The 26957-nt window shown below is 58.8% G+C and overlaps 11 protein-coding genes across 11 annotated transcripts; 7 read left to right on the plus strand and 4 right to left on the minus strand.

Moving 5' to 3' along the window:
- Positions 1 to 1041: 1041 nt before the first annotated feature.
- CcaverHIS019_0204650 (uncharacterized protein) lies at positions 1042 to 3498 on the plus strand (the record flags this gene model as incomplete). Its single annotated transcript, XM_060597480.1, has 4 exons — positions 1042 to 1581; positions 2435 to 2689; positions 2729 to 2813; positions 2873 to 3498. The coding sequence occupies 4 exons, from the start codon at positions 1042 to 1044 to the stop codon at positions 3496 to 3498; spliced, it is 1506 nt and encodes a 501-aa protein (XP_060454369.1).
- A 379-nt stretch (positions 3499 to 3877) lies between these two features.
- Positions 3878 to 5387, plus strand: tigA (uncharacterized protein; the record flags this gene model as incomplete). Its single annotated transcript, XM_060597481.1, has 8 exons — positions 3878 to 3976; positions 4078 to 4112; positions 4163 to 4171; positions 4214 to 4236; positions 4273 to 4395; positions 4440 to 4879; positions 4914 to 5182; positions 5219 to 5387. The coding sequence occupies 8 exons, from the start codon at positions 3878 to 3880 to the stop codon at positions 5385 to 5387; spliced, it is 1167 nt and encodes a 388-aa protein (XP_060454370.1).
- Positions 5388 to 5633: 246 nt separating this feature from the next.
- Positions 5634 to 7387, plus strand: RPN3 (uncharacterized protein; the record flags this gene model as incomplete). Its single annotated transcript, XM_060597482.1, has 6 exons — positions 5634 to 5739; positions 5775 to 5927; positions 5964 to 6363; positions 6399 to 6696; positions 6736 to 6850; positions 6885 to 7387. 6 exons carry the CDS (start codon positions 5634 to 5636, stop codon positions 7385 to 7387), a joined length of 1575 nt encoding a protein of 524 aa, XP_060454371.1.
- A 78-nt stretch (positions 7388 to 7465) lies between these two features.
- On the minus strand, positions 7466 to 9019 carry DOM34 (uncharacterized protein; the record flags this gene model as incomplete). The annotated part of the gene is made up of 5 exons (XM_060597483.1): positions 7466 to 7871; positions 7936 to 8234; positions 8366 to 8728; positions 8763 to 8936; positions 8981 to 9019. The coding sequence occupies 5 exons, from the start codon at positions 9017 to 9019 to the stop codon at positions 7466 to 7468; spliced, it is 1281 nt and encodes a 426-aa protein (XP_060454372.1).
- Positions 9020 to 9331: 312 nt separating this feature from the next.
- Positions 9332 to 10365, minus strand: CcaverHIS019_0204690 (uncharacterized protein; the record flags this gene model as incomplete). Its single annotated transcript, XM_060597484.1, has 4 exons — positions 9332 to 9667; positions 9759 to 10064; positions 10098 to 10258; positions 10290 to 10365. 4 exons carry the CDS (start codon positions 10363 to 10365, stop codon positions 9332 to 9334), a joined length of 879 nt encoding a protein of 292 aa, XP_060454373.1.
- Positions 10366 to 10677: 312 nt separating this feature from the next.
- On the plus strand, positions 10678 to 11593 carry RPS3 (uncharacterized protein; the record flags this gene model as incomplete). Its single annotated transcript, XM_060597485.1, has 3 exons — positions 10678 to 10737; positions 10848 to 11143; positions 11188 to 11593. The coding sequence occupies 3 exons, from the start codon at positions 10678 to 10680 to the stop codon at positions 11591 to 11593; spliced, it is 762 nt and encodes a 253-aa protein (XP_060454374.1).
- Positions 11594 to 11839: 246 nt separating this feature from the next.
- On the minus strand, positions 11840 to 12633 carry TMA16 (uncharacterized protein; the record flags this gene model as incomplete). The annotated part of the gene is made up of 4 exons (XM_060597486.1): positions 11840 to 12084; positions 12147 to 12365; positions 12397 to 12480; positions 12561 to 12633. 4 exons carry the CDS (start codon positions 12631 to 12633, stop codon positions 11840 to 11842), a joined length of 621 nt encoding a protein of 206 aa, XP_060454375.1.
- A 122-nt stretch (positions 12634 to 12755) lies between these two features.
- On the plus strand, positions 12756 to 15112 carry CcaverHIS019_0204720 (uncharacterized protein; the record flags this gene model as incomplete). The annotated part of the gene is made up of 3 exons (XM_060597487.1): positions 12756 to 12908; positions 12944 to 14186; positions 14223 to 15112. 3 exons carry the CDS (start codon positions 12756 to 12758, stop codon positions 15110 to 15112), a joined length of 2286 nt encoding a protein of 761 aa, XP_060454376.1.
- Positions 15113 to 15195: 83 nt separating this feature from the next.
- CcaverHIS019_0204730 (uncharacterized protein) lies at positions 15196 to 15514 on the minus strand (the record flags this gene model as incomplete). Its single annotated transcript, XM_060597488.1, has 2 exons — positions 15196 to 15254; positions 15289 to 15514. The coding sequence occupies 2 exons, from the start codon at positions 15512 to 15514 to the stop codon at positions 15196 to 15198; spliced, it is 285 nt and encodes a 94-aa protein (XP_060454377.1).
- A 646-nt stretch (positions 15515 to 16160) lies between these two features.
- Positions 16161 to 21505, plus strand: SRB8 (uncharacterized protein; the record flags this gene model as incomplete). The annotated part of the gene is made up of 6 exons (XM_060597490.1): positions 16161 to 16347; positions 16452 to 16561; positions 16593 to 16714; positions 16850 to 18737; positions 18774 to 20591; positions 20627 to 21505. The coding sequence occupies 6 exons, from the start codon at positions 16161 to 16163 to the stop codon at positions 21503 to 21505; spliced, it is 5004 nt and encodes a 1667-aa protein (XP_060454378.1).
- A 674-nt stretch (positions 21506 to 22179) lies between these two features.
- On the plus strand, positions 22180 to 26818 carry CcaverHIS019_0204750 (uncharacterized protein; the record flags this gene model as incomplete). The annotated part of the gene is made up of 6 exons (XM_060597491.1): positions 22180 to 22338; positions 22750 to 23286; positions 23444 to 23650; positions 23687 to 24385; positions 24421 to 26751; positions 26789 to 26818. 6 exons carry the CDS (start codon positions 22180 to 22182, stop codon positions 26816 to 26818), a joined length of 3963 nt encoding a protein of 1320 aa, XP_060454379.1.
- Positions 26819 to 26957: the final 139 nt, after the last annotated feature.

The following is a 26957-nucleotide window of genomic DNA, read 5'->3' on the forward strand; positions in this document are numbered from 1 at the left end:
GTTAGAGTGCACTTGGAAAGAGAAGAGAGAGAACAGGCATGTTATAGTGACTTGGGCTATAGAGTTCCAGAGGAATTTGGCTTTCGTCAACATGCAGCCCCCCAAGCGGAAAGACGCCACGCGCCGTCCCGGGGGTGCCGGTGGCGTCTGGACCGCGGGTGTGGCAAGGTTAGAGGAGGAGGAGAGGACGGAGTCAAAATCGGGGGTAACGCCTCTTCTCCAGCCCAAGTTTGAGCCAGACTCTTGATCGGCACTTGCCGTAACAGATCAAGTATTTCCCTGGCACGTTACGTTGGCACACTCTCGTCTTCGTCTTCTTATGCGCGTCTAGAGTTTCTAAAGCCTCTACCCGGTACCTCAGAGTATTCACGACTTGCCACGGCTAATGTCGTGTCTTGTAGGCTTAGGAAACGCACCCGTCATGTATGTCTTACGACATTGCAGCTCGTGGTTGGTTCCCCGTCAGCCCGTTATTGCACCTCCAGGAGTCTAGGAGTTAGGATCAAAGGATGATCCCAATATGTGCCAGGATAGGATGGCTAGGATCACCAGAATGAGACAAGGTCATTGCGTTCTTTAACGACTTAATCAAGTCAACGCTCATCATCTCTTCTCTTCATTCATCGTCACTCCCTCTATACAACGGACGTCACTGTCAGAGACAGGTCTGGCGTCCCTTGCCTCACTCGAACTGACTCAATCTCAAGACTGGCTCCGGAAGCCTTCCTCCAACAACCCCACCCCCCCCCCCCCCCCCCCCATTCCTCCAAACCTCCCGGCATTCTTTCAGTTTAGGGTCTCCACTCGCGCTGCGCGCATTTACAGTACGATCGGCCACAGCCACAACCACGCCTCCGCAAACAGCTCAAGCTCTACCGAGTACCGACGCCTCTGGCGCCAGCCACCAAGAGCTAGAATAGGTAGACTCCCCAGTCATTCCAGACCACAACCCAAAACAGCTAGCAACGTCAACCACACGCTAAACCGCTAAACCGCTAGTCCGTATAGTCCGGCTCCCAACCTCCCGCCCGGGTCACCAAAATGGGCTTCCTCTCACTTCCGCGCCCAAATAAGAAGGCTCCTGTCTCACTCCCGAAACGGTCCACTTCTTGGTTTGCTCCAGTGCTGCCCGACTGGCTCGACAGCAAAACTACTCCTACCTTTACTTCTACTTGTCCTTCCTCTACCCATTCGGACACTATATCAAAACCTCGGAACCGTCGCACGACAACCCGCTCCTTCTCACGCATCCTTGAACGTTGGGCGTTCAACTTTGCCACCACTACAGACAAGACCAAGTCGGAGCGTACTTTGCCAGGCAACCATCCCATCGGCACTCCTCGTACAAAGAACACTGGTCGCCGCAACGTGTCTCCCGAGGCCGTCATGTCGCTTCCACCCGGCGCGGCAGCTCCAACACTCGGCCGCGTACTCGACTATGACATGAACAATGCCGAGTTCTTTTCGAGGCCCTCGATCCACTTTGGTACAGACGACTGCGGGCAGTCGACGATCAGGTGTATGAGCATGTCGCTTGACGCGTTCATCTCGGGAACTCATGTTTCCGCCCACAGGAACAACGTAAGTGTCGCGTTTGGTCTTGTTGGAGGTTTAGTTGGGTTTTCAGCATTGAGGAGAGAGCGCGGTGTAAACGAGAATGGGGGACTTGCCTAAATTCCTAGAAGAGATTGGGACCAGGCACGGGGCTCTGCGGAAACCCATTCTAAGCCTTGTCGCTGGGTGTCTGTTCCGAAACTCGGGGGACTACTATCCTTGGTCTCCCCACTTTGACCAGTCTCGGTCTCTGATCTCCGGGGTTGAGGGCTTTGGAGTTTGTTTGAGGTCCTGGACTGGGCCAAAAGCTGGGCGCAAGGGTTTGAATAACGTACATGGCTCAATTGGGTCAAAGATGGTGGCCGCATGAGGCAAACAGGGAAAAGGGGATTGAGGATAGACGGTCTTTTAGGGTGGCTCAACAGGGAACAATCAAGTCGGGGCAAGGGCAGAACAACGCCCATTACCACCGTACCACCACCCCCGTCTCACAAACATCCCTAACATTCTATTCAATCCACTTCAATTTACATACCCCTTCCCTCCATCTCACCATGTCATCGCCACTAAGCCCCGCGGTCATCAATGTGTTGACCATCCCAATCCTCTCTTCTCATCTAAACATCTCCCACTACCCCTCCACACATCTCGAGTTACCTTGACCACTCGTCCTGTGCAGTAGAGGCTCTCACAGACGTCATCACAACAAACATTCCCCCGCTTTGCTCGCAATTGCTCGTGTCCTCCTCGGTACACAGTAAACGCAGCTACGTACGCACATACGCGGTCCCGCGCAGCTTTGCACATCCCACGACGACCACTTCGTCATCACTACACTCCATTGCCTTGCTTTAATAAGCACTCGCTTACCCTTCGGCAGCATTACCGCCCATCCTCTACCATCATGTCTCACAACATGACAGGCGCCCCTGCCATTCCTCCTCGCAGCCACTTGCGTGCTGCTTCGTCGTCCTACACCACGAGTTCATCCACCTCGTCTTCCCCCATCGCATCTGGCCGCAGTTCGCCAACTCGCCCGTACGTGCTCGACGTTGCGCCTCCATCGTCCCGCTTTGGCCAGTATTGCGAACCCGTAGAGGAGATCATCAACTTCCGCCCCGGGCCGCAGCGCCAAGTGAGTTACGAGCTCCCTCCTCGTGCAACACACCACAAGCGCGCAAGTTACGACGACCACCGTGACCCTCTCAAAGTGCGCGACCATCGCCCACCACGCAAGAGTTCCAGTGGAGTCTATACTCGTACGTCAGACGCAAGCGCTCAGTACAAGCGTGACAAATCACCATAACTGACGCCTTAGCCGCCACATTCCCAGGAGCAAGCCACCGCCCTTGTCCCTCGCAATCACTTCCAAGCCCAGCGCCATCTTCGGTTTCTCAGCCTACCTCCCCGGATACACTCTACTCCTGGTTGCGGCCGCGCACCTTGGCGGGTCTCAAGCGTGTTTCCAGCAGTGACAGCACACCTGTGCCACCCAAGACATCGCAGCTGGACGATCGCATGAGCCACTACCCCCGCCCGTCTGGGCTTATCTACGCGTCCGTCGCCTCTTCCCCACCAGTCTCCTTGCCCTCGACTCCCCGGATTTCATCGAACGGCTCGTACGGCTCGCGGTCGAGCCACTCGCCACCAAGCAGTACCCAGTCGGTTACATCAGTCAGCCCACCTACGACGCCCACTACCCCAATGTCGCTTGCTGTCGAGCACGGCATCATCACGATCGCCGGTGACTCTGTCGATGACATCCCCACCCTCGACGTTGACCCCACTCCGAAATCGTCTCCCCGTCCGAACCAGATTTCTCCCGCACCTAGCGCTGAGCGCATCGTGCCCCTTTCACCCACCGCACCTAAGCGTGCCCGCCGCAAGCCGGTCCCTCGTCTTGACGACGACCTTTCTGAGCGCCTCGAGGCGGTCAAGATGTAACAGTCCAACCGCCTCCTGTACGCTTAGCTGGCTCTGAGAGCCTCCAACACTACCTGTTGTATTGTTTCTGTTAAATCCCTCGCACAACGGGGGCTAGGTCGTCACCCGAGTCGATGCACGTGTTGAATCTCTTACTTCTGCTGCGTTCTCGTCTCCCGGTGTCGGCATGTGAGCTTTTGTAATGTAGATTTGGCCCAGATTTGCTTGTTGTGGAGGAGGCAGTGACGTGCTGAAGGACCTGTGACGCGTCGCGGAAGTGACGGTGCCCTGACTTGCCTGCCAATACTTTCGTCGCCACGTCACTGGACCGAAATCACAGCCTCCATACCCATTTACCAAGGATCGTGTCGTCCTGTTCTTTACACTCTCTCATCTCACCATGAGGCTCTCCTTCAAGATCCCAGCGGCTCTCTTGGGTCTCGCCGCCCTCGTTACAGCTTCCAAAGTTGTTGACCTTGACTCCAAGAACTTTGACCAGGTAGGTCGCTTCTGACGGACAGTGGCCAGGGTGTCCACCTCCACCTTGTTCATCACTTGGCGCCTCCACTGGACAAAGCGAACTTGGGCGCTGACACCCAGCTCATTGGTAAGGACAAGCCCGCTCTCGTCGAGTTGTGAGTGTACAGGAACACTTCCTGATAGACAAGATTGTGCTGACCACCAGCTTCGCTCCGTACGTACTCACTTTACATGAAGAACCTTGCTGACCAAGCAGCTGGTGCGGCCACTGCAAGAATCGTGAGTGTTCCGTCGCGCAACCCTGCTGACCGTCAGTTGCCCCCGTGTACGAGCAGCTCGCCGATGCCTTCGACACCAGCAAGGTGATTATCGCCAAGACCGACGCCGACGGTGTCGGCCGGGAGCTCGGCTCGCGGTTTGATGTCAAGGGCTACCCTAGTACGTCGTCAGCTTTGAACGATGCGACAACCAGCTGATACCAGCTCTCAAGTGGTTCCCGGCTGGTTCTCTGGACGCCGACGACTACAACGGCGGCCGTGACCTCGACTCGCTCGTTGAGTTTGTTCAGATGAACTCTGGTGTCAAGTCAAACATCAAGCCGCCTGCTCCTCCCGCTGCGATGATCCTTGACGGCGGCAACTTTGACGAGGTCGTCGACGGCTCGAAGAATGTCCTCGTTGCCTTTACTGCCCCCTGGTGCGGCCACTGCAAGAACATGAAGCCCGCGTACGAGAACGTTGCCAAGGCGTTTGCGCCCGAGGAGGACGTCATTGTCGCCCAGGTCAACGCCGACGACATGAGCAACAAGCCCATCGCGCAGCGCTACGAGGTCCGCTCGTTCCCCACTATCAAGTTCTTTTCCAAGGGCTCCAAGGAGCCCATCATGTACACCTCGGGCCGTAGCGAGGAGCAGTTTGTCGACGTAAGCTAATACATTCTCGTGGAACTGACAGCAGTTCCTCAACGAGCAGTGCGGCACCTACCGCACCCCGTCTGGTCTACTGAACGACCTCGCGGGCAAGATCAAGGAGCTCGACGTGCTTGCGCAGAGCTACTGGGCCGAGCTGCCGAGCCGTGAGGAGATCTACGACAACGCCAAGGCGTACGTGACTGCCCAGTCGGCCGACGTCGACGGGCACATCCGCACCGCCGCCGCGTACTACGTCAAGGCTATGGAGCGCATCAAGGCCAAGGGTGACGCTTGGATTGCCAAGGAGCATGCCCGGTGAGTCACCGTACCGTGTACCCTACTGACTAGTAGTCTCAGCAACCTCCTCGCTTCGCCCTCACTGGCGACCAGCAAGCTCGACGAGATCAAGGCCAAGGTCAACATTCTTTCCGCGTTTGTCGCCAAGAAAGCCGAGGAGACCAAGAACGACCTGTTCGAGGAGGGCCAGAAGGTCATGGGCAATGTCAAGGAGGAGCTCTAAGCGCCTCGGCTGCTCTATAGAAAACGGTTGCATCTTGATGCATCTGCTGAAGTGACCTAGCTTGTTCTAATACTGACATGGCTTGTAATTGAATAAATTAGATGAGGTCATCGAGTATTTGAATTGCCACGTGACAGGATTCTGCTTGCGCGTCGCTGTTGCAACGTAAGGCTGACCACCTTGTTGCTGCCTCCAACATCATTCTAACCCTTTCGTCATCTCATCTTCCAACCCGACCCAGTCATCATGACCTCTACTCCCTCAAAGGAGAAGGAGGCTTCCGCTGCCCCCGTCGTCGACACCAAGGAGACCAAGGCTGAGCCTGCTCCACCAGTGCTCACCGTCGAGGATGGTGAGCTCTCCCAATGTCTCCGTAGCTGACAACAGAAATCCTCAACAACATCACTCTCATCGGCCGGGCAGTGACGACCGCCGAGCCACGGTTTACGACGCGTGTCCTCCGCACTCTGACGCACCTGCGTAAGAAGATCACCAAGCCCGTGCTCAAGGACGCGCTGGACCGCGCCTTCCCCAAGGGCTGTACGTCACCTCTCTCTCAACCGCGCTGACACGCAGCCAAGACGGGCCAGGCGCTGATCGCGTCCCCGATCTTTGGGCTCTTGCCAGAGCCTCCAGCCAAGGACGAGGCGATGGACGTGGACAAAAGCCCCAAGGCCAAGGAAGGCGAGAAGGAGGGTGAGAGCTCTACGCCTGCCCCCGCACCCAAGAAGTATACTGCGCCAGTCGACAGCGCGACGCAAGACCTCATCCCCGAGGGTGTCGTCTACCTCCGCCTCCTCATCATCCTGGCTGCTGTCGACGCTGGTAAGGTTGCAGAGGCATGCGCGTTCGCCAAGGAGACGACGGACTTGATTCAGGCCGCCAACCGCCGTACAATGGACCAGATCGCCGCGAAGGTCTACTTCTACCTCGCGCGCGCGTACGAGCTCCAGGGTCGCCTCGCCGAGCTCCGCCCGTGAGTTAACTTGTGTGGCCTGTAACTGACAGCAGCACCCTTCTTGCTGTGCGCCAGTCGGCCCACCTCCGCAAGGACGAGAACCTCGAGATCACCGTCGTCAACCTCCTCCTCCGCTCCTACCTCCAGTCCAACTTATACGACCAGGCTGACAAGCTGCTCTCGAAGATTGAGATGCCTACATCGAGCAACACGGCCCAGACTGCGCGCTGGTACTTCTATACCGCGCGTCTGCGTGCTGTGCAGCTCAACTACGCTGGCGCTGCCGACCTTCTCCTCACCGCTATCCGTCGCGCACCCAAGGACGAGGTCGCCCCAGGATTTGTGCAGATCGTGAGCTGGTAGCTGCTGAACACGTCTAGCTAACAGCAGATTCACAAGTTCTACATTGTCACGGAGATGCTCACCGGCCGCATCCCGGACCGCGCCATGTTCCGCCGGCCGGTGCTACAGCACGCCCTCCTCCCCTACTTCCAGATTGTGCAGGGTGAGCTTTGCACACAACTCATAGCTGACCCCAGCCGTCCGTGTCGGCGACGTCGCGGCGTTCCAGCGCGCGTTCACGACGCACGAGCAGGCCTTCCTTGCCGACTCGACACACTTCCTCATCCTCCGTCTGCGGCATTTCGTCATCCGTACCGCACTGCGGACAATCACGCTGGCATACTCGCGCATCTCGCTGCGCGACGTGTGCCTCAAGCTCGGCTTAGACTCTGAAGAGGACACCGAGTACATTGTGGCCAAGGCGATCAAGGACCGTGTGATTGACGCGACCATTGACCACAAGGGCGGGTTCATGCAGTCCAAGGTCAAGAAGGACATCTACGAGTCGGACGAGCCGCAGCAGCAGATTGCCCAGCGTCTCAAGTACGCGCTTGAGATGCACAACGACGCGCTGCAGGGCATGCGCTTTGCGGCCAACGTGCACCGCAAGGACCTCGAGACGGCGGCCGACGCTCGCGAGCGCGACCGTGAGATTGCGCAGTTGATCCAGGAGACTGAGGACGACCTCGATGACCTGTAGACGAGTGTGTTCTAAAAGTATGCATGGCACGAGTAACAACAGTACAGCGAGATTATGGGCGTATGGGTGTTTGGGAACCTAGATGCCGTCCGACCTGAACGGCGTCGTCGATCCGCTCGCAGCAGGCGTGGTGCCCCCCGATGCAGCCTCGGCCGCTTCACGTTCGAGGCGCTCGGCCTCCTCGCGTTCCTCCATCTCGACGACCTCAATGTCAAGGGGGTAGGTGAGAATGGCAGCAATGCCAGTGAGAAGGTTGAGCTGTATGCCTGTCTCGTGCATCGACGAGAAGATGACAGCCTCGCCACCGCGTGCGCGCACCTCATCAACCATCTGGACATATCGGTTGCGCTTCTCTGGATCGGCTGCGCGGAAAAGATCATCCGAAATAAGCAGAGTGCCAACAGCCCCGCGGTCGACGGCAAGCGCGACGTGCTTGGGCCCATACCACGCCCGCAGCTCGTCCGTCGAGAGCATCTTGTGAAACCTAGAGTCAGCCATGGTCCTAGCATTCAACCATTCAACCAGTTGAATGGCAGCTGCCGACTCACTTGTCAAGCGCCAGACCCTCTTTGGCAAACTTTGCTCCCTGGAGCATCTTGGCCACGCCGGGGTCGCGTAACGCCTCAACAAGGGAATGGACATGTGGCGTGTTCGAGTGGACGCGGAGGAACTTTGAGCGCGCGCCAAGGAGGGGCTTGTTGTTCGTCTCGGTTGCCTGCTGGAAAATGTAGTCGTACAGCGTGTCCTTTGTGAAGCCGGGCGAGGCGATGACGACGACCTTGAGCGTGTCGAAGGGGATCAGGCGGAGGATGGAGGCGTATACCGTGCTGAGGAAGCTGGCCATGGCCTGGTGTTAGCGTTCTCTCCTACCCAGCATCCCAACCCCCAACCCCACTACCTCTCCTCTCCAGCATCCCAACAAACCCTCCCCTATCCATCCCCTCTTCCCCCCCCCCCCCTCCTCCAACTACAACTCACCTTGTCGTGGCTGCTAGTCCCACTCCGCTTCCTGGGCACTGGCACATCAATCCGCTGCCGCACAACAGTCATATGCTCCGACAAGAGACAAATCGCCGCGGTCCCCTCTCCACAAACAACGGCTCCAATCTCTGCCCCCCGTCCTGGACGGGTACTCTCGCTAATCCGTTCCAACGCTATACTATCCCACCCCGTAGCCTTGGTCAGGCGGAACTTTCTCCCCCTCTCAAGTTCGAGGGTATGATACGCCCCAATGCGGACATAGTCGTTGGCCTCGGTGACCTGTCCGGTAATACCCATGACGGCACGGTGGGTCGACTGGTCGCCGGTGGTTTCGGTGCTTGCGGCAGCCGAGAACATTGTCTGTCGTTAGATTAGACAAAAGAGGGAAGCGTACCCGCTTGACGAGGATAGTCAGCGCCAATTGGACGCGGTACGACGTCGTCGTGCCCGTGTTGCTCGTGCTGTGGACTTTGCGGTCCGTCTTTGCGCGGACCTGGTCGCCTTCAGAGATGAGGTTGTAGACGTGCCACATGTCCTCTTCGTCTTCGGGGATGAGCTCGACCCATCCCTGGCGTCGTCAGCAGAGTGGGCAGTGCGCATTTGCATACTTACCGATCCATCCTTTTCGATCTGCTTGTTGACTAGCTTCATGGTGATCTGGCGACAAGGATGTCGCTTTTGATGCCTTTGACAATTGAGAGATGGACAAAGTCAAAACGTTGTAACGTTAAAACATGACGTCGGGAGGGGAGGGGATGGGCAGGATGGTTGGTGGAGTGGTGGCAAATCGAATCGACAACACGGACCATCCGCCGTACAGCCCTCAGGTACCAACTAGCCTTGGTCACTCTTTGACATGTCTCATCATGCCAGCCACATGCCCTTCAGACTCAGACTCATTGGACAACATGCACAGACCCGTGTCTAAGTGATGGATGGATGCATTGGATATGACTATGACTACTAGTCCCAGCTAAAGTCGTCCTCGGACGCGCGCTTGCTCTGATCATTGTCCTTGTCTGTTCTCGGGAGGCCAGCCATGCTCTTGTCAGGCGATGTGCGGGGGGAGCGCGAGGGTGACTGCGAGTGCGAAAGGTGTCCGTTCTCGCGTGCACGGTCGCGCGCAATCTCTGCCTCGGCGAGCGCGACCTCGTCCTCCTCGATCGGGATGACGTTCTGCGATCTGCTCGCAGTGATCGCGTCGCGGGCGGCGTGCGCGCCCTTGGTAAGCGGGAGAGAGTGGTACGTGTTTGTCCGCAGGTGCGCCGCGTACGAGTACAGTACCATGCAGGCGTAGACCTTGGGTCAGTTACGGCGCCACCGTCAACGATCTCCTGCAAGCCCTCTCCACCTCGTCCATCCTTTCCTCGGGTTCCACTACCGCACTTACCTTGAACAGGAAGCCGAGGAAGATGACACCCAGCGCGTACCCCTTCTCATCGTTCCAGATCTGCATGGCCTGTCCCGCACGAATCTGCGCTTCTGCCTCGGACGGGTTGGCATCGCTGGCCGATACCTCGCCGCGCGAGACGGCCAGTTCAAAGATATCCTTCTGAGCCTGCGAATGGAGATCGCGTTGTCCCTCATGTTTCTGGATATACCAGTAATTGTAGAAGAAGGCGTAGTGAAACACCTGCTGGATCACGTTGTCGAGAGCATACAGGTGCGCGACGAGCAGACACTTATGGGATGTTTCCTGCCGTCAGATTGCTTTACGATTAAGACGTACAGCCTTGACCTGCTTGAGGCCCCACTGCAGGCCCACCAATGAGAGGACAGAGTAGGCGTAGAATACAATTTGGGCAAAGCTGCCCCCGATGAATACCGTGATGAGGCCATAGACGCCCGCGACCTTGTTGATGAGCCCGAAGAGGAGGATGATCTCGCAGCCTGGTGTCAGAATGTTCGTGCCGGTACGTACCTAGCTTGATGTCCAGGATGCCGAAAAAAGACGAGAATACTGGTCCAGGCTGGACCCTGCGTAATGAGAGCCGCATGGCGAGAGATTGCGAGATGTGAATGAGATCAAGTGATGCGATGTGGAACCCAACACCAAATCATCCACGACGCGAAGAGCTGGAGTCAACAGTCTACAGTGTCCGTGGGCCAGCAACAACTCGTGTCACGGAGTTTGGGAAATCTCCGCTGCCAATCGCCAAAGGCCACGTGTTTTGAAAATGATGTGTAACTGATTTCACCCAATACATGCTTCAAACTGATCAAAATTGCTTCCGTCTTTCCACCTTCAAACCCTCGTCCTTGAATCTTCGTCTTTCTCGATCTTCAAGCAACCAAAAAGACCAGCAACCATGGCCTCCGCCCTTAACATCTCGAAGAAGCGCAAGTTCGTCGCCGACGGTGTCTTCCAGGCGAGTCGCGCAACACGGCGCGAGCACGAACGTGGATCTCGTGTGGGGATGGAGGAATGAGATCCATGGACGGGCTCGCAGAGAAGGAAGAAACCACGCTAATTATCCAGGCCGAGCTCGGCGAGTTCTTCATGCGCGAGCTCGCTGAGGAGGGCTACTCGGGCTGCGAGGTCCGTGTCACCCACGCCCGCACTGAAATCATCATCCGTGCCACCCACACCCAGGAGGTCCTCGGCCACCAGGGCCGCCGCATCCGTGAGCTCAAGGCTCTCGTTGAGAAGCGTTTCAAGTTCCCCGAGAACTCGCTCGAGCTCTACGCCGAGAAGGTCCAGTACCGTGGTCTTTCGGCCGTTGCCCAGGCCGAGTCGCTCCGCTACAAGCTCCTCGGTGGCCTTGCCATGCGCCGGTGAGTCGTCTCGGATCCGAATATCTGTCTCATACTAATCTCAGCGCGTGCTACGGTGTCCTCCGCTACGTTATGGAGTCGGGTGCCAAGGGTTGCGAGGTTGTCGTCTCGGGCAAGCTCCGTGCCGCCCGTGCCAAGTCGATGAAGTTCACCGACGGTTTCCTCCTCCACTCTGGTCAGCCCGCCATCGACTACGTTGACTACGCTGTCCGCCACGTTCTCCTCCGCCAGGGTGTGCTCGGCATCAAGGTCAAGATCATGCGCCCCCACGACCCCGAGGGCCGCATGGGCCCTTCGCGCCCCATCCCCGACATGGTCACCCTTGTCGAGCCCAAGCCCGAGGCCGCCATCGAGATCCGCTCGGAGCACAAGGAGCCCCAGCCGGTCGCCGTCCCCGCCGCTGCCCCCGCTGCCGAGGCCGCCGCCCCCGCCGAGCAGGCTGCTTACTAAATGCCCGGTGGGCCATCGCTTGTACCATAGTCGGGATGTAATCCCAGTTTTACGAGCGCTGTGTGGTGCGTGACGGTGGAGATGAGGAGGGATCGAGGGGCCTGAGCTGGTGACGCAGTTGGTTCGACATGTCGTTAGGTATGGTGCGCGGCATTGGCTTGCAGTCAGTTTGTCTACTCTATACTCTCCTTGCCAGTTCCCCGCAACCTCCGCTATGTCCAGTGAAGCATTCATACAACATCTAAGCTACTCCTGCATGACCTCCTCCTCGTCCTCTTCGACCGCCATGTCCGCCGCTGCCGCCTCTCCCGCCTCTCCCAACCCCATAACATCGAGCTTGCCCTTCCGGCTCACCACAACAACCTCTGGCGAGTCCTTGGCAATTCGGATCATAGGCAAGAGGTCGATATGCGCAGACTTGATCCGCGTCCCATTCTCAAGCCACCCGTACATGAGCCGTGTTGCCCGCGCATCAGTGAGGTTGGGCACCTCTGGATGTCAGCTGATGTTCTGGCTCCACAGCTGAAGCGCATGGCTCAAGCCTTAGACTCACCAAACCCACTCTCCCACTCGGCATTCTCAACACGCCGCAGCTCCTCAAGATCGACCAACTCGGTGGCCTTGGGCCGTCCAGCCCGCCGCTCAGACATAAGTTCCTCGATCCGCTCGTCGTTGCGCGCAAGAAACACGTCCGTGACCAGCGCGCGGAGTTGGGCCAAAGTGAGCCCCTCAGGCCCCTCGAGGGTGTGCATGAAGAACTGAGGACGGAACACTGGTGTCAGCTAGTCCATGGAGGACCGTACTCTTGCCAGTGCGGAGGTCCTTGTGTTCACGCTTCTGAGACTTGAGCTTGACGGTGCGGAGGTGGACGCGGTTGATCTGCGCCGCTGTGGTCAGCTCGTCCTATGAGCTGAAGCATGCTCGGGCGCCCTCTCATCTCCGCCAACGCAGGCTTGAGCAGACGCACCTTTCCGCGATCCCGGATGAACACCATCGCGTCCTCCGATCTTCTTGAGCGTGCTTTTACGGTTGTTGGGCATGGTGTGGTGGCAAGTGAGTGGGTAATGAGTGATGCGAAAACAAACTTTTGCGGAGATGACCTGAATTCCATTAATCCAGTCCACTTTCCATTTACACCTCCACCCTGTTACACAATACACCAATGTTCCGTCGCCTGGGATCGGTGGCTGCGCGTGCGGCGCAACAACGACCCCGAACCCAGGCATTCCGCGGTCGCAGTACTCTCGCGGCGCAGGCAGCACGACCTGGTTCTAGTGCTACCGCGGTACAGGACCCGCTCGGCAGGATCAGGTCGGTAAGCCGCTCATCTTCTTTTGGCCCTAACCCCAGACCGACATCTTCGGCGCTAGCAATCCCCGCCTCAACGCTGCTCTCATCACTGCCCTTGGTTCCTCCAATGACGGAAATTCGACCGGGCCTGACCCAACTAGCGTCCTCGCCGCAGTCAAGAACTACCTCGACGCGGGGGCCGACATACCCATCGCGCACCGGAATATCATCTCCGCGCTCCTCTCGAAGCACTACTCCGAAGTTGCGGCGTCAGACGACGAGGTGACCGTCGTTGCCGACGCGCTGTGGTCGATCTGCGGCGAGCCAAGGAGCGTGTTCAATACCTCGGCGCGGGCCAAGATGAAGCACCACTCCCTCGTGTGGCGCTATGCCAAGTGGATGGCGACTGAAGCTACGCGGGATGATGAGGCGCGCATACGAGCCGTGCTGGATGCGTTCGAGCGTCAGCTTGCCACAATGTCGACCGAGGACAACGCGGGTGACGGGCGTCCCGTTTTCGGCTCACAGGCTGCCGCGTGGGTCCTCCTCCGCGCGCGACTGGGGATCGCCGAGCCGACGGACATCCTCCTCCGCATGCCATCGCTCGCACAGGTGATGGGCCAGGTCGCCAAGCTGGGCGGGAACAAGGACGCGCCGGAAGTACAGGCGAGCGCTCGCGCGTTGTTCTCCAATGACGCGATGGCGACACTGCCAAGCACGGCCAAGAGCCTTGAGGGCCGGCTCGCATTCCTTCGCGGCGACGGGAACATCAAAAACATCACCCGCATGTGGGAGACGTTTACTACCATACTCGACGGCAAGGAGTCACACGAACTGACTTCAGATGGGGGAGTTGCGGCCCTCGCTGCCTTCATCTGGGGTTGCTCGCCGTGGAAGAACGAGGTCAAGCAGGACCGCGCGGCGCTGCTCCCAATCCTCGAGGCGGCAAAGGCACGTGTCCCAAAACCCACCCCACTCCCAGTGTTCCACGCTATGCTTCGCGCGTCGAGACCGGTCGACACGGACCAGATCGACTCAGAGGAGGTTAACCCGCGCGCCGCGGACCGCGATTTTGTCCTTGCTACCGCGCGGATGGCGTGGGACAAGGTCGTTCGCGACGAGGGTGTAGTCCCCGACGTACAGGCGTACTCGATCTACCTCAGACTTCTAGGGTACCACGGCGAATCGGGGGACATGTTCAAGCTCTGGGATGACCTCGTCCGTAACCAGGAGACGCGAAAGCTGTGGCTCAAGGAGCTTGAGGCTGATCTCGCCTACCCTCCAACGAAAGCGGAGCTGAACGGTAAGCTTTTTGGATTGCCGCCGTAGCTGACTCCAGCTTGGCCACCAACTCTCGTCCTCAACCAAGTGATCTCGTCTGCCTTCATGATCGGCGGCCGGCCGGCCGACATGGGCATGCGCCTCTTCGAGTTGTCCGTCAACCCAGACACCCCGCTGGTCCCAGACGTTGTGACCATCAACACTGTCCTCCGATGGGCGGCGCATTTGGCCAACATCGAGATGATCAACTCAGTCATTGGGACGGCAGGCAAGATGAAGATCAAGCCTGACATTGTGACCTATACGACGATGGTGCACGGCCTGCTGCGCGCCGAGCGGCCCGATCTTGCACGCGCGACACTGGACGCGATGCGGTCGCGCGGCATCGAGCCAAACGACGTGATGGCCTCGATGCTGGTCGCCGACCTCGCGTCAGACGGAACGGCTGAGGGTCTCCGTCGTGCCGAATACGTTATCCGGGACATGCGGTCGCGGGGGTTGAAGACGACACTGCCGATGTGGACGGCCCTCGTGGGGGGTTACTTCTGCGGGGGGTGGGACATTGACGGGTGGGATGCGCTCAAGCGCATGAAGGTGAACGGACACAAGCTAAACGACAAGGCGTTCAACATCATCCTCAGGCAACTGACGCGCGGACCTAAGGCCGATCAAAGCGAGGTCAAGAAGCGCGCGCTCTACGGCGTGGACGACAAGGATGGTGGGGGATCGACCGCCATCCGTGTCTTCCGACAGATGGTGCGCGAGGGAAACGTCCCGACCGCCGACACGTACATGATCATCCTCGATCCCCTCACCCGGTCTCGACGCGTGAGCGAGGTGGAAGAGGTACTAGCAGAGATCGACCGTCGTACATTCCAAACCCTACGGCCAAATCTCTTGCGCATGATCGAGCGCGCCCGCAACCTGGTCGCAATCAACAACCGTTAGATAGTACTAGACACACATATCTCCATCCCAACTGTCTCTATTCGCTACTATGCATATGTCGGAGCATTACAGCGCTGCTTGCGCTACCGCGACATGCCAATGAGAGCTGGCGTCAACCCAAAGATCTTGTAACGGTCGAACGCTAATGTCAGCTTGTCTCGTTGCGCTGGACTCACCCCAAAACGCGAACCGCCTTCCCCACCACTTGCCGAAGAATGGCAAGATGATGACACTTAGTACGGCCTCGATCTGCCGCATGCTCTCCTCCCACTCCTCCTGGATGAGGGCGGACTGGTCCACGCTGTCATCCGACTCATCCGACGACGAGAGGTACGAGCCGAGCGACGACGTATCGTCGTCCATCTCAGACTGGGACACGTCCTTTGGCCACTCGATTGGCATGGTGTTCAGTGGCGAAGGTTGGTGGAGGTGAACAGGAAGGTGCGGTGTGACGTGGTTGTCTGGCTACCAGCTACCTTGACGCTTCGGTGACGCGGGTGGGCGTGGAAGAGTGTGAGGACGAGCCGCGTGGTTGGAGTGAGACTGAGGTGAGGGTGGAGAGTGGCGTTTGAGGATGAGACTCGAGTTGCAGTTGCCGTGAGCGATCTGGGCAGAGTCGATGAGTTAATCCGAGTGGATGAATAATGGTGGAGGATGACTTGTTTCGCGGAATAGGGGTTAACGTCTATATAGGGTAAAGTGTCACGTAACTAATACCGTGCCTTAAAGTTAAAGGGAATAATGTATGGGAGCAGGCGATATTGATACTGTGATACGGTGAATACAGAAGCGGTTACTCGTCGCTTGTGGAGAGGATAGGATCCTTCCTTCCATCCTAGGACCGACGACACCTAGCAACCCCCCCCCCCCTCCCCTTCATTACATCTCTTCATCCATAGCATAATCACTCTCATCATCTTGCATCGACGCGGCTGCGATATCTATAAACACCTTCCCCTGTCTGCTTCCTCCCACATGCCACTCCCCACGCGCTAGCTGCCAACCTCATCCCATCTCGTGACATCCATACCTCCAATCCCGCCGCGCCATGCCAACCCCGCGCTACGCCCAGGCAGGCGTGCGCGCGGCGCACCCATCGCATGGTACAAAGGCGCCACACAAGCGACGTGCGAGCGGCCAACCCGCCTCCGACGTACCGCTCGCAGACCCCGTGCCCATCGAGGACTTTCCACCACCAGCTTGGCGTACTGTTCTCAACTCTCGCGCCGACCTTGGTGAGTGAACCCGGCGGGAGGGCGAGAGAGACAAAATATCGCCGTGCTCTCCCTTTGTTGTTTACCCAGCTGCTACGCACAGACACTCGATCACTGACTACCAGGATACCCAGACTTCTACCCATCTCGGCCCGGGTTCTCGCAGCCTGAAGATGAGATGACCGACGCGTTCGTCAAGTCGGGGTTCTCGCTCAAGCCAGCTGTCAATGTAACGGTGAGCCGTTCGGGAGTCCCGCTAACGCTAGGCGGAGAGCTTCTCCATGCACGGCCCGGTGTATCAGCAGCTTCAGACCGGCGGGTTGGAGCGACTGATGGAGCTCGGTCGTGAGATCATTGCGCAGCGGAATGCTACCATGCCCTCGTTCCAGTGAGTTGCAACCTCGGGGATTGCGGACCAAGGGGTCACTTGATCATCGCGCGTCGCATGTCGTGCTGCGTGTCGCTCATGGCACCCCGGCAGCGGCCGACGTCATGCTTCCATCACACGCAAACTGACACACAGGGAGAGGGCGTTCCGTATACCTGTGCGCGTGACATACAATGACACGAAACGGTCACAGTTCATCGCCGACCTGGCCAACCCCGCAATTCCACTGACGCGCCTCATGCGCAACCCGGTTCCCCATGGGTTCAAAGGCGTTGAGCTCCTCGAGACCATGTTCCACCCTCCGCAGCCGGGGATGCGCCCTGGCGCTGTTAGTGCTGCTGGCAAGCCCCTACCTGAGCCGATCCCAATCGACAGGGCACTGTGGTTCATCCGAGTCCTTGGAGCCAACGAGATCAGCGCACACCGCGGGCGAGCGCAGCCGGCGTCGTCGATGCAGGTACCCAGTCCAGCCGCGGTTACCCCTAGTTCGACTGCCACATCCGCACCAGCGCCCTTGCCGCTCAACTCGAACGACTGGTACACCGCAGAGTTCACTACCGCTTTTACTGCCTGGTTGCGAATGCAGCTTGCACAACTCGTGTTACCCACCAAGCCGAAGTCTGGCGCTGGGGTACTGCCACCGCCCAAGACACCGACCGGGGTTCTAGGAGACGAGAAGAGTCGTGCCCGTTGGCTCGCAAAGTGGCAGTACACCAACAACCTTCTCAAGCAGCTCTATCGCAAGCGCCTCGTCTCCCCGCGGCAACTCGTGGGATGGCTCTCGGACTTCCTTGGCCAAGCCAACTTGGCCCAAATCGGCTTCGTCGCCAAGTTAATCCATGAGAACCTGGTCGACGTGGCCGAGAACCCGAGTATCTCACGACATTGCGTGCGCTCGGCTTGTGTCAAGATCAAGGAGATTCGCGCTTCACCTGCCAAGGACACAATGACCAAAGTCGACGAGCAGCTCACGGCGATTGTGCGCGTGCTGTATCAGTCTGACCCCGAGGTCATGCTCTCTCCGACAACGTGGGTCCGCTTCTCTTTGCTCGTCGGTACGATTGTCGACTCGACCACGCCCGTCTGGACGGACCTTGAGCGCCGCAACACTGCGCTCATGTTCATGCCCATCGTCGTTGATCCCGGGCCCAGTCCCAGGCGACAGCAGATGGCCGAGATTCACATGCTCGACTCGATCTGCGCAGAGACGGACATGTCGGCACTGTGCAAGGCGTACTTCAGCGGGCCATGCGCCCCGACTAGCCCCAAGATTGACGTGGCTAAACTCGAGGAGAAGGTCTTCATCCTCGTCAACTGGGCCATGGGCCTGTACCAGATGGGCGTCCACCGGCCGTACGCCGTATACACGATCCTCAAGAAGTGGCAGCAATGGCAAGAAGAGATCCGACCGAACGACCATTTCGACTTCTTCCCCATCTTGTACCAGTGGCTCGACACTTCGATCCCAGCGCGAAAGGCGGAGAATGTCCTCCCGATCGGCATCTCCTTTGGCGAGCTCACCCGCCAGGGTCTCTTCTCGTATGGGCGGTACCTGAACAGGCTCATCTCGCATGGACACAGCTCTCGCTTCGCAAACGGCAAGGGCCCCATCTCGCACCACATTGAGCTCTTGCGTGTGATGCCAATTTTCGTCGAAGCGCCCGATCTGCTCGAACAACGTCGCCTTGTACTCAGCGGCGATGGCGAGAACCGCGATCGCGAGCAGGCCGAGGAAGACAATCAGCTCGAAACGTTCCGCCAGGAGATGAAGGAGTACGTCCCGGAAGTGTTCGGTCTGCGGCGCTACGGCAAGAGTGCCTTCATTCGCGAGAGTATCGACTACGCAATCCCTATGGCAGCGGGCGTCACACGCTTCGAGTTCGTCCACAGCCGCTTCTGGTTGTATGCGGCGGCCGTCCACCACTTCAAGCGGCAGGGCTCACAGCCGCCGATGGACGGCAGCACGTACGCACGTGTCATGAACGTCTTCATGCAGTGCCGCGGGTACTCGACTTTGGCAGACGTGAGTTGAAATCCTTCCACTGATTACTCACGCCAGTTCCTGGTCAAGGGCATTACCGCCACCGAGGACCCCGAGATTCTCCTCATCATCCTCGACTCGATAAAGCGCGATGCTGACGTGTGGACGTCTATCGACAGATGGAACCAGATCACATCCGCGCTCGTGGCCCGCTTCCGTGCCATGCAGAGGCGTGGCGGGTTCTGCGCTCCTCTCGTCGCTGTCCTGCAAATGCTCGTGCAGCACCACCGCCTGGTCGATCCGTCCGCCGAGGCCGAGGTGCTGAACGCCAGAGAGCGACATAGACGCGCGTCTCCAGAAACTCCCGCTATTGCTGTCGACATAGACCAGAGCATGGAGGGGCTGCGTCAAGTCATCACCACTGGAAGTGTTGACAAGGCCATCACGCTCGCGTCTAAGATGTTCGCTCGGCACGGCAAGTTCGATCTGTGGTCGGCAACATGGTGGCAGAGCGTCATCCAAGCTGTCCAAGCCGGCGAGGCGGGCAAGCCGAACGCGGTAAACGCTGCCGTTGCGCACATCAGCGAGGTCATCGATCTGGCTGGCGACGGATCTTTGCGCCCAGTGTTCGTCACCTGGGTTGCATCCCTCACGCCCAATACCCGGGTCGACCTGTTTGGCAGGCGCTCCGTCCCTCCTGTAGTCCGCATGCTGCTCATGCTCATCGTCAAGCGCATCCTCGGCTCTCACACGCTCCTCGAGCAGGTGCTCTTCCCTGAGCTGAAGCACGCTGCTTCCCTCGTCTCGGGACCGCACCCGCGACTATCCAGAAAACGTACGTACGCCGTCGAGTGGGCGGTCACACTCGCGCAGCAGCTCCTCCTGTGCACGCCTCACAGGAGCCTCCCACCTGTAAGCCTACGCGAGGCGTACGTCGTCCAGACCGCGCGCGCGGCTGCGTTCCACGCGTCAAATGTTGCGAACCTCATTCAGCACCTCCCCGTCTTCGTCGTCCTTGAGCGGTCCAAACTCGTGCCCGAGAAGACGCGCAACCAGATCGGTGTCATCTTCCGCGGTCTCGCGGAGCTGCCGCAGTTCAAGACGGCCGCGTTCCGCAACCTCGACGTGCTAAAGGACGCGTTCTTATCCAACGACTGGATCAAGCGTTCAAACGACTCGTCTTTGGAGACTGGTATGGTAGAAGGTTTAAAGCTTATGATGTCGGACAAGCGTTCCAAAGGTTCGGAGGGTCTCCCTACGCTCGAGGGTGGCGGAAAGTACAGCGCCTGGCGGTACACACGCATTGTGCTCGAGATGCGGGTCGAGTTCAAACGCCTCACAATGCGCATCGCGAACAACGAGGAGCCGCACGAGGCGCGGAAGCAGCTCTCGCAGATTGTCAAGCAGTCACTGGACCGTGAGGCAACACCGGACGACATGGACCTGCTCGTCGAGGCGTTCAGGGGTGCCGACTCGGTCGTGGCCCAGGAGATCTTGGGTGTTGGGCTCGAGCGGCTTGGTGACCTCTTGCAACGCTTGCTTGCTGCCGAGGATCAGCACCACGTCGAGGAGGCAGCAAGTGCCGTCGACCTCGTCTTACGCGTCATCAGCAGCATCGGACGCCAGGAGAAGCTCGAAGCGGCCGCTGCGGTCGCACGCGATCGTCTCTTCAACCTGCTCACGGACGCATTCCAGTCGCTTGAGAGACATGTCTCGAATGAGGACGACGTGCACATGTTACCTGGCGCTACACCACCCGAACCAGGAGAGATCATCAAGGTGGTTCTTAACCTCCTCCGCTTCGTCCTCTCGATCCCATCGACTGAGGTTCACGTCCCGTCGTCGCCGAAGCCGGACTTTAGCTCGCTCGTTGTGGCGTTCTTGCATCTGGGAGTGGTGAGCTTCCCTCGTCGTTGCAAAACTGACTCCAGGCGCTCTGTGCCCGTTCACAGGGGTACACTGACATGGAATCCATGCGTGATCTCCTGATCTTCCTGGTCGACTCGATTCCACCCAACAGCCAGGCCGCCGTGCATCACACTCTTGTCTTCGAAGCATCCACACCTGCTGTGCAAGATCTGCTGGCCCGATCGCCGTCGTTCGCCGGCGCCCTTCCTCCACCCAAGACCGACTACCGCGCCATGTCTCTATGCGGCTCCTCTGGTCTTATGGACAGCGACATGGGGATCGCCTTGGATGACAGACCGTGGGAGATGATTGAGCAGATGGTCGACCAAACGCCACTCAAGCACTGCGACATGTTCTTGACTTCCAAGCCGCTGAAGGACACGTCGTCGATCCCAATTGCCCTATTCAAGCCGCAGGTCACGCGCGACGAGGTACCTGACGCTGCACGCGAGGGTGAACATCCATGGAACTACGCGTCGTCCGAGCGCAACCTGGGCAACGGCTTTGGTGGCGAGCCCATTGCGGCACGCCAAGCCGCAACAGTCCTGTACGCGCGCGGGGATGGCAACGTTGGCGACCAGCCAACGCTCGCCATGCCGCCGACGCCAGCCAGAGTTAAACGGCTCAACCCACGCAACAACACGCCTGTCAAGGGTGCTGGAACCAACAACGACCCCATTTCAATTGAATCGGACGAAAGCGAAGGAGAATCAGTGGAGGAGCAACGGCCCGCCAGCAAGCGCCCTCGCACTGGTTCCAAGACGTCTACTGGAGCGACGCGTCAGGTAACTGGCGGCAAGGCACCGCGCAAGGCCGCGCCAGCGCGCAAAGCGCCTGCCAAGAACGTACGGAGCACGTCGGGCAAGGAAGCGAAAGGGCGGCGCAAGAGTGGACAGGACTAGTTTCTGTTACTTGTCCTGTTGAAGGACGTCTGCATTGTACGACTACGTCAGCATGGTACGCCGGGGATAGCAAGTTGACGGTTCATGTAGCATGGCAGCATTGCCATAGGATGCAATTGTTGTATCATTGCCCACCGTGATGGCGCAGAAGGCGCAGAAGGCGCTACTGAAGAAAGATGGGCGCTTGCGTGCTCGTCGAGGCCGAGGTAACCTCACATGCTCAGTATGCTGATGAGTCAGCAAAGTCTCACAACCTCTGGCCGATGGTCAGCTGACCAGGCACGGTGGTTGATGAGTGACCAGTCACCCTGAAAAGGTTTGGACATAACTGGTAGTTTGACAACAATTCGCAGCAATCACCAACCCAATCTTGGGCCGTCAACATCGACAGCGCATTCACGCTCTCCAGTCTATAGACTAGCAGCGAGTGGCGCGCGATATACCATATCGATATACCATCTTGGCGGGCCCTTCCAACCCCCAGCCACCCAGGCGCCATGTCGACGACTCCCGCGTCTGTCACAGCCGCGCCATCCCCTTCAACGCCAGCGTCGACCGCGACCGCGACCGCCACTGCGACAACGGCCCTTCCTTCCCCTTCCTCCGACTCGAGCGTCTCTCGTCCCACCTCCGCCGCCTCAAATCGCCGGAGAGCGCCATTAATCCACGCGGCAATGAGCGCGAAACGAGCAATCGATCTCACGGACCTGAGCGATAGCGACGACAGCCCCATTCCTGTCGCAGGTCCCTCGGGTCCACCAGGGCTCGCGGCGCGGAGACCAGGCGCGCCGAATGTGTGGCCGAGCTCGAGGTTGAGCGAGGGTGCAAAGGACGTGAGTGCATTCTGTGTTGGTTATCACTTGCACCGAGGGTATGAGCCGAGCGTGCCCCATCTGCAGATTGACCGAGATATATGGCGAGAACGAACTGCGCGGACTGCTCGGACGGGGCATTGTAGGCCCACCCCACCTGCGGCGTGTCTGAAATGGTGTGAATCCGTGGTGACACGAAAAATGAACGCACAGACCACATGTGGGTGGAGGAGAGCGGAATGGGGGTCAAGGAGTGAGAGAGGGATCCCGAGTACGGCGCGTGAGGGGCGCGGGGGCGTGAGGAAGGTGAAGAAGATCTCTTTATCTCTCTCAAAGCCATTTGACAATCCACAAACACATTACTGTATCTCCCATCCCTCAACCCCGGACATCCTTTACCGTTCTTCCTTTTGCATACTCATCACATTACAGTCTGACGACGACTTTACAATCACCGCTTCGACCCCCGCGAAGCCAATCGTGAATCCCATGTTTGGCAGCTTCCCCGCAAGCTCGGGCGTAGCTGGCCCAAGCGGCACCCAGTTTTCGCCGCTGGGCTCGTCCCTAGCTAGCGCAAGTGAGGCGGCTCACCGTGCAGGCTTTGCACACTTTGGCCGTCCGAACGTCAACGGCAGTTCGAACGGGGCGTCCAACTCGGGCGTCGTCGGTAACAGCAACGGATTCGCCACTGGCAGTTGGGTGCCCTCCCTCTCCTCATCTTCCTCGGCACCGGTCGCCGGGGCCGGCGACGGATCGTCGTCAGCCCCCATCGACGTCGACAGCATGCCCGTCTCACGCCCGCCACCGCCACCGAACCCCAAGAAGGCCATGTGCATAGGAGGATTCATGACCCGCGCCATCATGCTGTATCCAACCGACGCGGCCGTCGCGGGCGTCAAGCCCAAGGCGGGTCAACGCTGGAACATTGTTACGTTCAAGGGCGCCGAGATGATCCATGTCAAGCTGCGTGTGAGTACTCGTACGACGGCGCGGACGGGGATGAGGTACCGCTGGATGTCGCTGAGGTGTAAGGAAGGGTGGCGGTGACGGATGAGTCAGCCGCACGCGTCGGCCGTCGGCCTTGCCTCCCTTCCATTCCGTTTCGAGTCACAAACGCTGACATTAGCTCCGCAAGGCCGGCGATCAACCACGCCCCGATGAGCCATGGACCAGTGTCAGCCAGGACACCATCCAGGTCACGACGTATCCCGGCGGCGCGACTGGCGCGTACATTGGCGACATCGACCCACACATCGCCGGAGTCCTCATTCCCATGCTGCACCGCGGCCTCTGCCGCTTGGAGGGGTTTGCGATGCGCCTCAGACCTGATGGGGTGAGCTGAACAAATTGATACGAAAGCTGACAGCAGCCTATGTTCGAGGTCCGCATCAACGTGCTCCTCTTCACCCTCCCATCCAACATCCAGTACATCTCAGATACGCTTATTGCGCACAACCTCTTTCTTCTAGATCCGATGCCGCCGTACGACCCGATGCGTCACAACGACCAGCCTGTGTACCAGAACGCGCACGGTGGCGGCGAGAGGGCATACAAGATGTATCTGGCATCGCAGCAGCGGTACGCATCAAGCGGCGGTGGCTACTACAACCCACAGCAGGACAAGGCGCGACAGGTCGAGGTACAGCGGCAGCAGGTCGACGCCGTGTTCAAGAGTATCGAGAGTGGCGTCGAACTGGAACAGTCCGACCCTGGACCATGGATCAAAACGAACCTCTTCCCGCATCAGCGCAAGGCGCTCACGTTCCTCCTCCAGGCCGAGCAGGACTGGTCGAGCTTGAAGGACGCGCGCAAGGCTGCAGACAAGAAGCTCAAGAAGGCCAAGGTCGGCAGCCAGAGCGCGTCTGGAACATCAACACCGGACGAGCGCCCAGAGAAGGAGGAGAAGAAAGGGACGCGCGACTTTAAGGCCGACTCCTCACGGTCACTCTGGGAGATCAGTACGGACGACAATGCGAGAGGCCGCGCCTGGAAGAACAAGCTCACGATGGAGTTGAGACGCCAAGCAAAGCGACCAAAGGAGTGCAAGGGTGCTATTCTCGCTGATGACGTGAGTGGTACAACCTTGAACTAAACTGACATTAGATGGGTCTTGGCAAGACGCTATCGGTCGTGTCGCTCATCGCTGCTACGAAGACTGCTGCGAAAGAATGGGGCGAGAGAGAACTGGAGAAGGTCGAGACACCTCAGGAAACCGATGAGGACAAGGTCCCAGTGAGCGCCATGAGCACGCGTGTGTTTGGCATGCCAGAACCGAGCCCCGAGCCAGATACTCCCAAGGGCAAAAAGCGACGCCGCGATGAGCAGGAGGAGGTCGCGAACCGTACGCGCCGGTCACAGATCACAAAGCGCTCCAAGGCAACGCTACTCGTCTGCCCAATGTCGACAATCACGAATTGGGAAGACCAGATCAAGGAGCACTGGGACGGCGACGTCGAGGTCGTTGGCGGAACGAGTCCACCAGTCAAGAAGGGCGTCAAGAAACCCACTGATCCCGAAGACACTCTGAGAGTATACATCTACCACGGCACGGGACGCAAGGCCGACCCACGCTATCTCGCTGGGTTTGACATTGTGATCACGTCATACTCGACACTTGCGAACGAGTATTCGAAGCACTGCAACTCATGCGGTGACGGCGAGTCGACTCCCGCAGACACGAGGGGGAACTCGGATGACGAAGCTAGCGGTGCCACCAGCGCCCGCGGCACCACGACACCTGCATCTGGCATCAACCCGTCTGACGTGTCAGAGGCACTCAAGCGCAAGCAGAAGCGCAAGCGCGCCCCGGCGGCAGACCAGCCCAGCCCGCTCCAGACGATAGATTGGTTCCGTGTCGTACTTGATGAAGCGCACAGCATCAAGTCGGCATCCACAGTCGCGTGCAAGGCGTCATGCTACCTCGAAGCCGACCGGCGCATCGCTCTCACAGGTACGCCCATCCAGAACAAGATCGAGGACGTATGGGCGCTGTTCAAGTTCCTACGGCTCAGTCCCATCGATGAACGCGACATGTTCAACAAGTACATCTCGACACCGTGCAAGAGTGGTGACCAGGTCGGAGTTGCTCGTCTGCAGCTGGTCATGCGCACGTGCTGCCTGCGTCGCACCAAGGACACGACAGACAATGGCCAGAAGATCCTGCACCTGCCGCCGCGCAAGGAGCTGCAGATGTGGCTGGATCTGCGCCCTGATGAGCGCGAGATCTACGACAGGCGTCGCGACGAGGCGCGATCCGAGATCAACGAGCTCAAGGCAACAAAGCAGCTAACCAAGAATTACGCGCACGTTTTGCAGCAGCTTCTTCGCCTGCGCCAGACCTGCGACCACGTTGATCTCCCCAGCAGTGCCGTCGTCGAGGAGGACTACGACGGGACCATCATGAACTATGAGATAGCCTTGGAAGGTATCAAGAAGATGGGCCTGACCCAGCAGCGCGCACAGAGCGTCATCTGCACGTACAAGGACATGCCCGACGCCGGCGCGTGCTGTAATGAGTGCGATTACGACTTTGGTCCTGTGTTCCCGTCAATCGACTTGGGCGGCGACGAGGTGTACGCCAAGTCCGAATCCAATGAGAAGAAGACCAAGAGTTTGCGTCCGCTCCTCACAAAGTGCTGCCATATTTACTGCCCAGCGTGCTTCAAGCGCAGCGTGTACCCCAAGTGGCCTCGCGCCGTGGATGGCCAGGCCCGCCCGTGCATCGTCTGCGACGAGATGCTCCAGCTCGGCAAGGACGTCATCGAGGTCTGCCCCCCGTCCGAGATGAGCGACGAGGCTCCAAAGAAGGCCGCACAGCGCAAGAAGTGGGAGCGCAACCCGATGGAGGCAGTCAACATGTCATCCAAGATGCAGTATCTGCTGCACGAGCTCATGAAGCTCTCCAAGCGCAACCCCAACTCGCCCAACTACGACCCGTTCGGCGTCGTACAGGACGATGACGACGACCCGATCGAGGTGAGCGACGACGGCACGCCGCTCGCGACCAAGACGATCGTGTTTAGCCAGTGGACGACGATGCTCGACCGCGTCGAGGACATGCTCAACGAGGCCAACATCAAGACGTGCCGCCTCGACGGTACCATGACGCGTGAGCAGCGCGCCGACCAGATCGAGCGTCTGCGGACTCGCAAAAGTATCGAAGTCATGCTCGTGTCGACGCGTGCCGGAGGTGTCGGCCTCAACCTCACCGCTGCGAGCCGCTGCTACCTTATCGACCCGTACTGGAACCCGTCGGTTGAGGCACAGGCCATCGACCGTATCCACCGCATGGGCCAGACGCGTCCAGTCCTCGCGGTCAAGCTCATGATCAAGGACTCGGTCGAGGAGAAGCTCAATAAGATCCAGCAGAAAAAGGCCGAGCTTGCCAACCTCTCGCTCAAGAACATGTCGCGGACAGAGCTCATGCAGCAGCGGGTGAGCCGAATTCGGGTGATGGTGCTGACGATACCAGAGTGACATGCTTGCGTCGCTGTTCAACTAGACGAGATGTGAAGAGAGACGAGGCAAATGTAAGGAGGAAGACGCACAAACAACAATTCAACCCACCAACTCAACTTTGCATATCAAGCACAACGCACCCGCTTTGCCTAGCATGTGCACGACTCCACACCAAACCAACC

The sequence above is a fragment of the Cutaneotrichosporon cavernicola genome, assembly GCF_030864355.1.
Source record: "Cutaneotrichosporon cavernicola HIS019 DNA, chromosome: 2".
Lineage (NCBI taxonomy): Eukaryota > Fungi > Basidiomycota > Tremellomycetes > Trichosporonales > Trichosporonaceae > Cutaneotrichosporon > Cutaneotrichosporon cavernicola.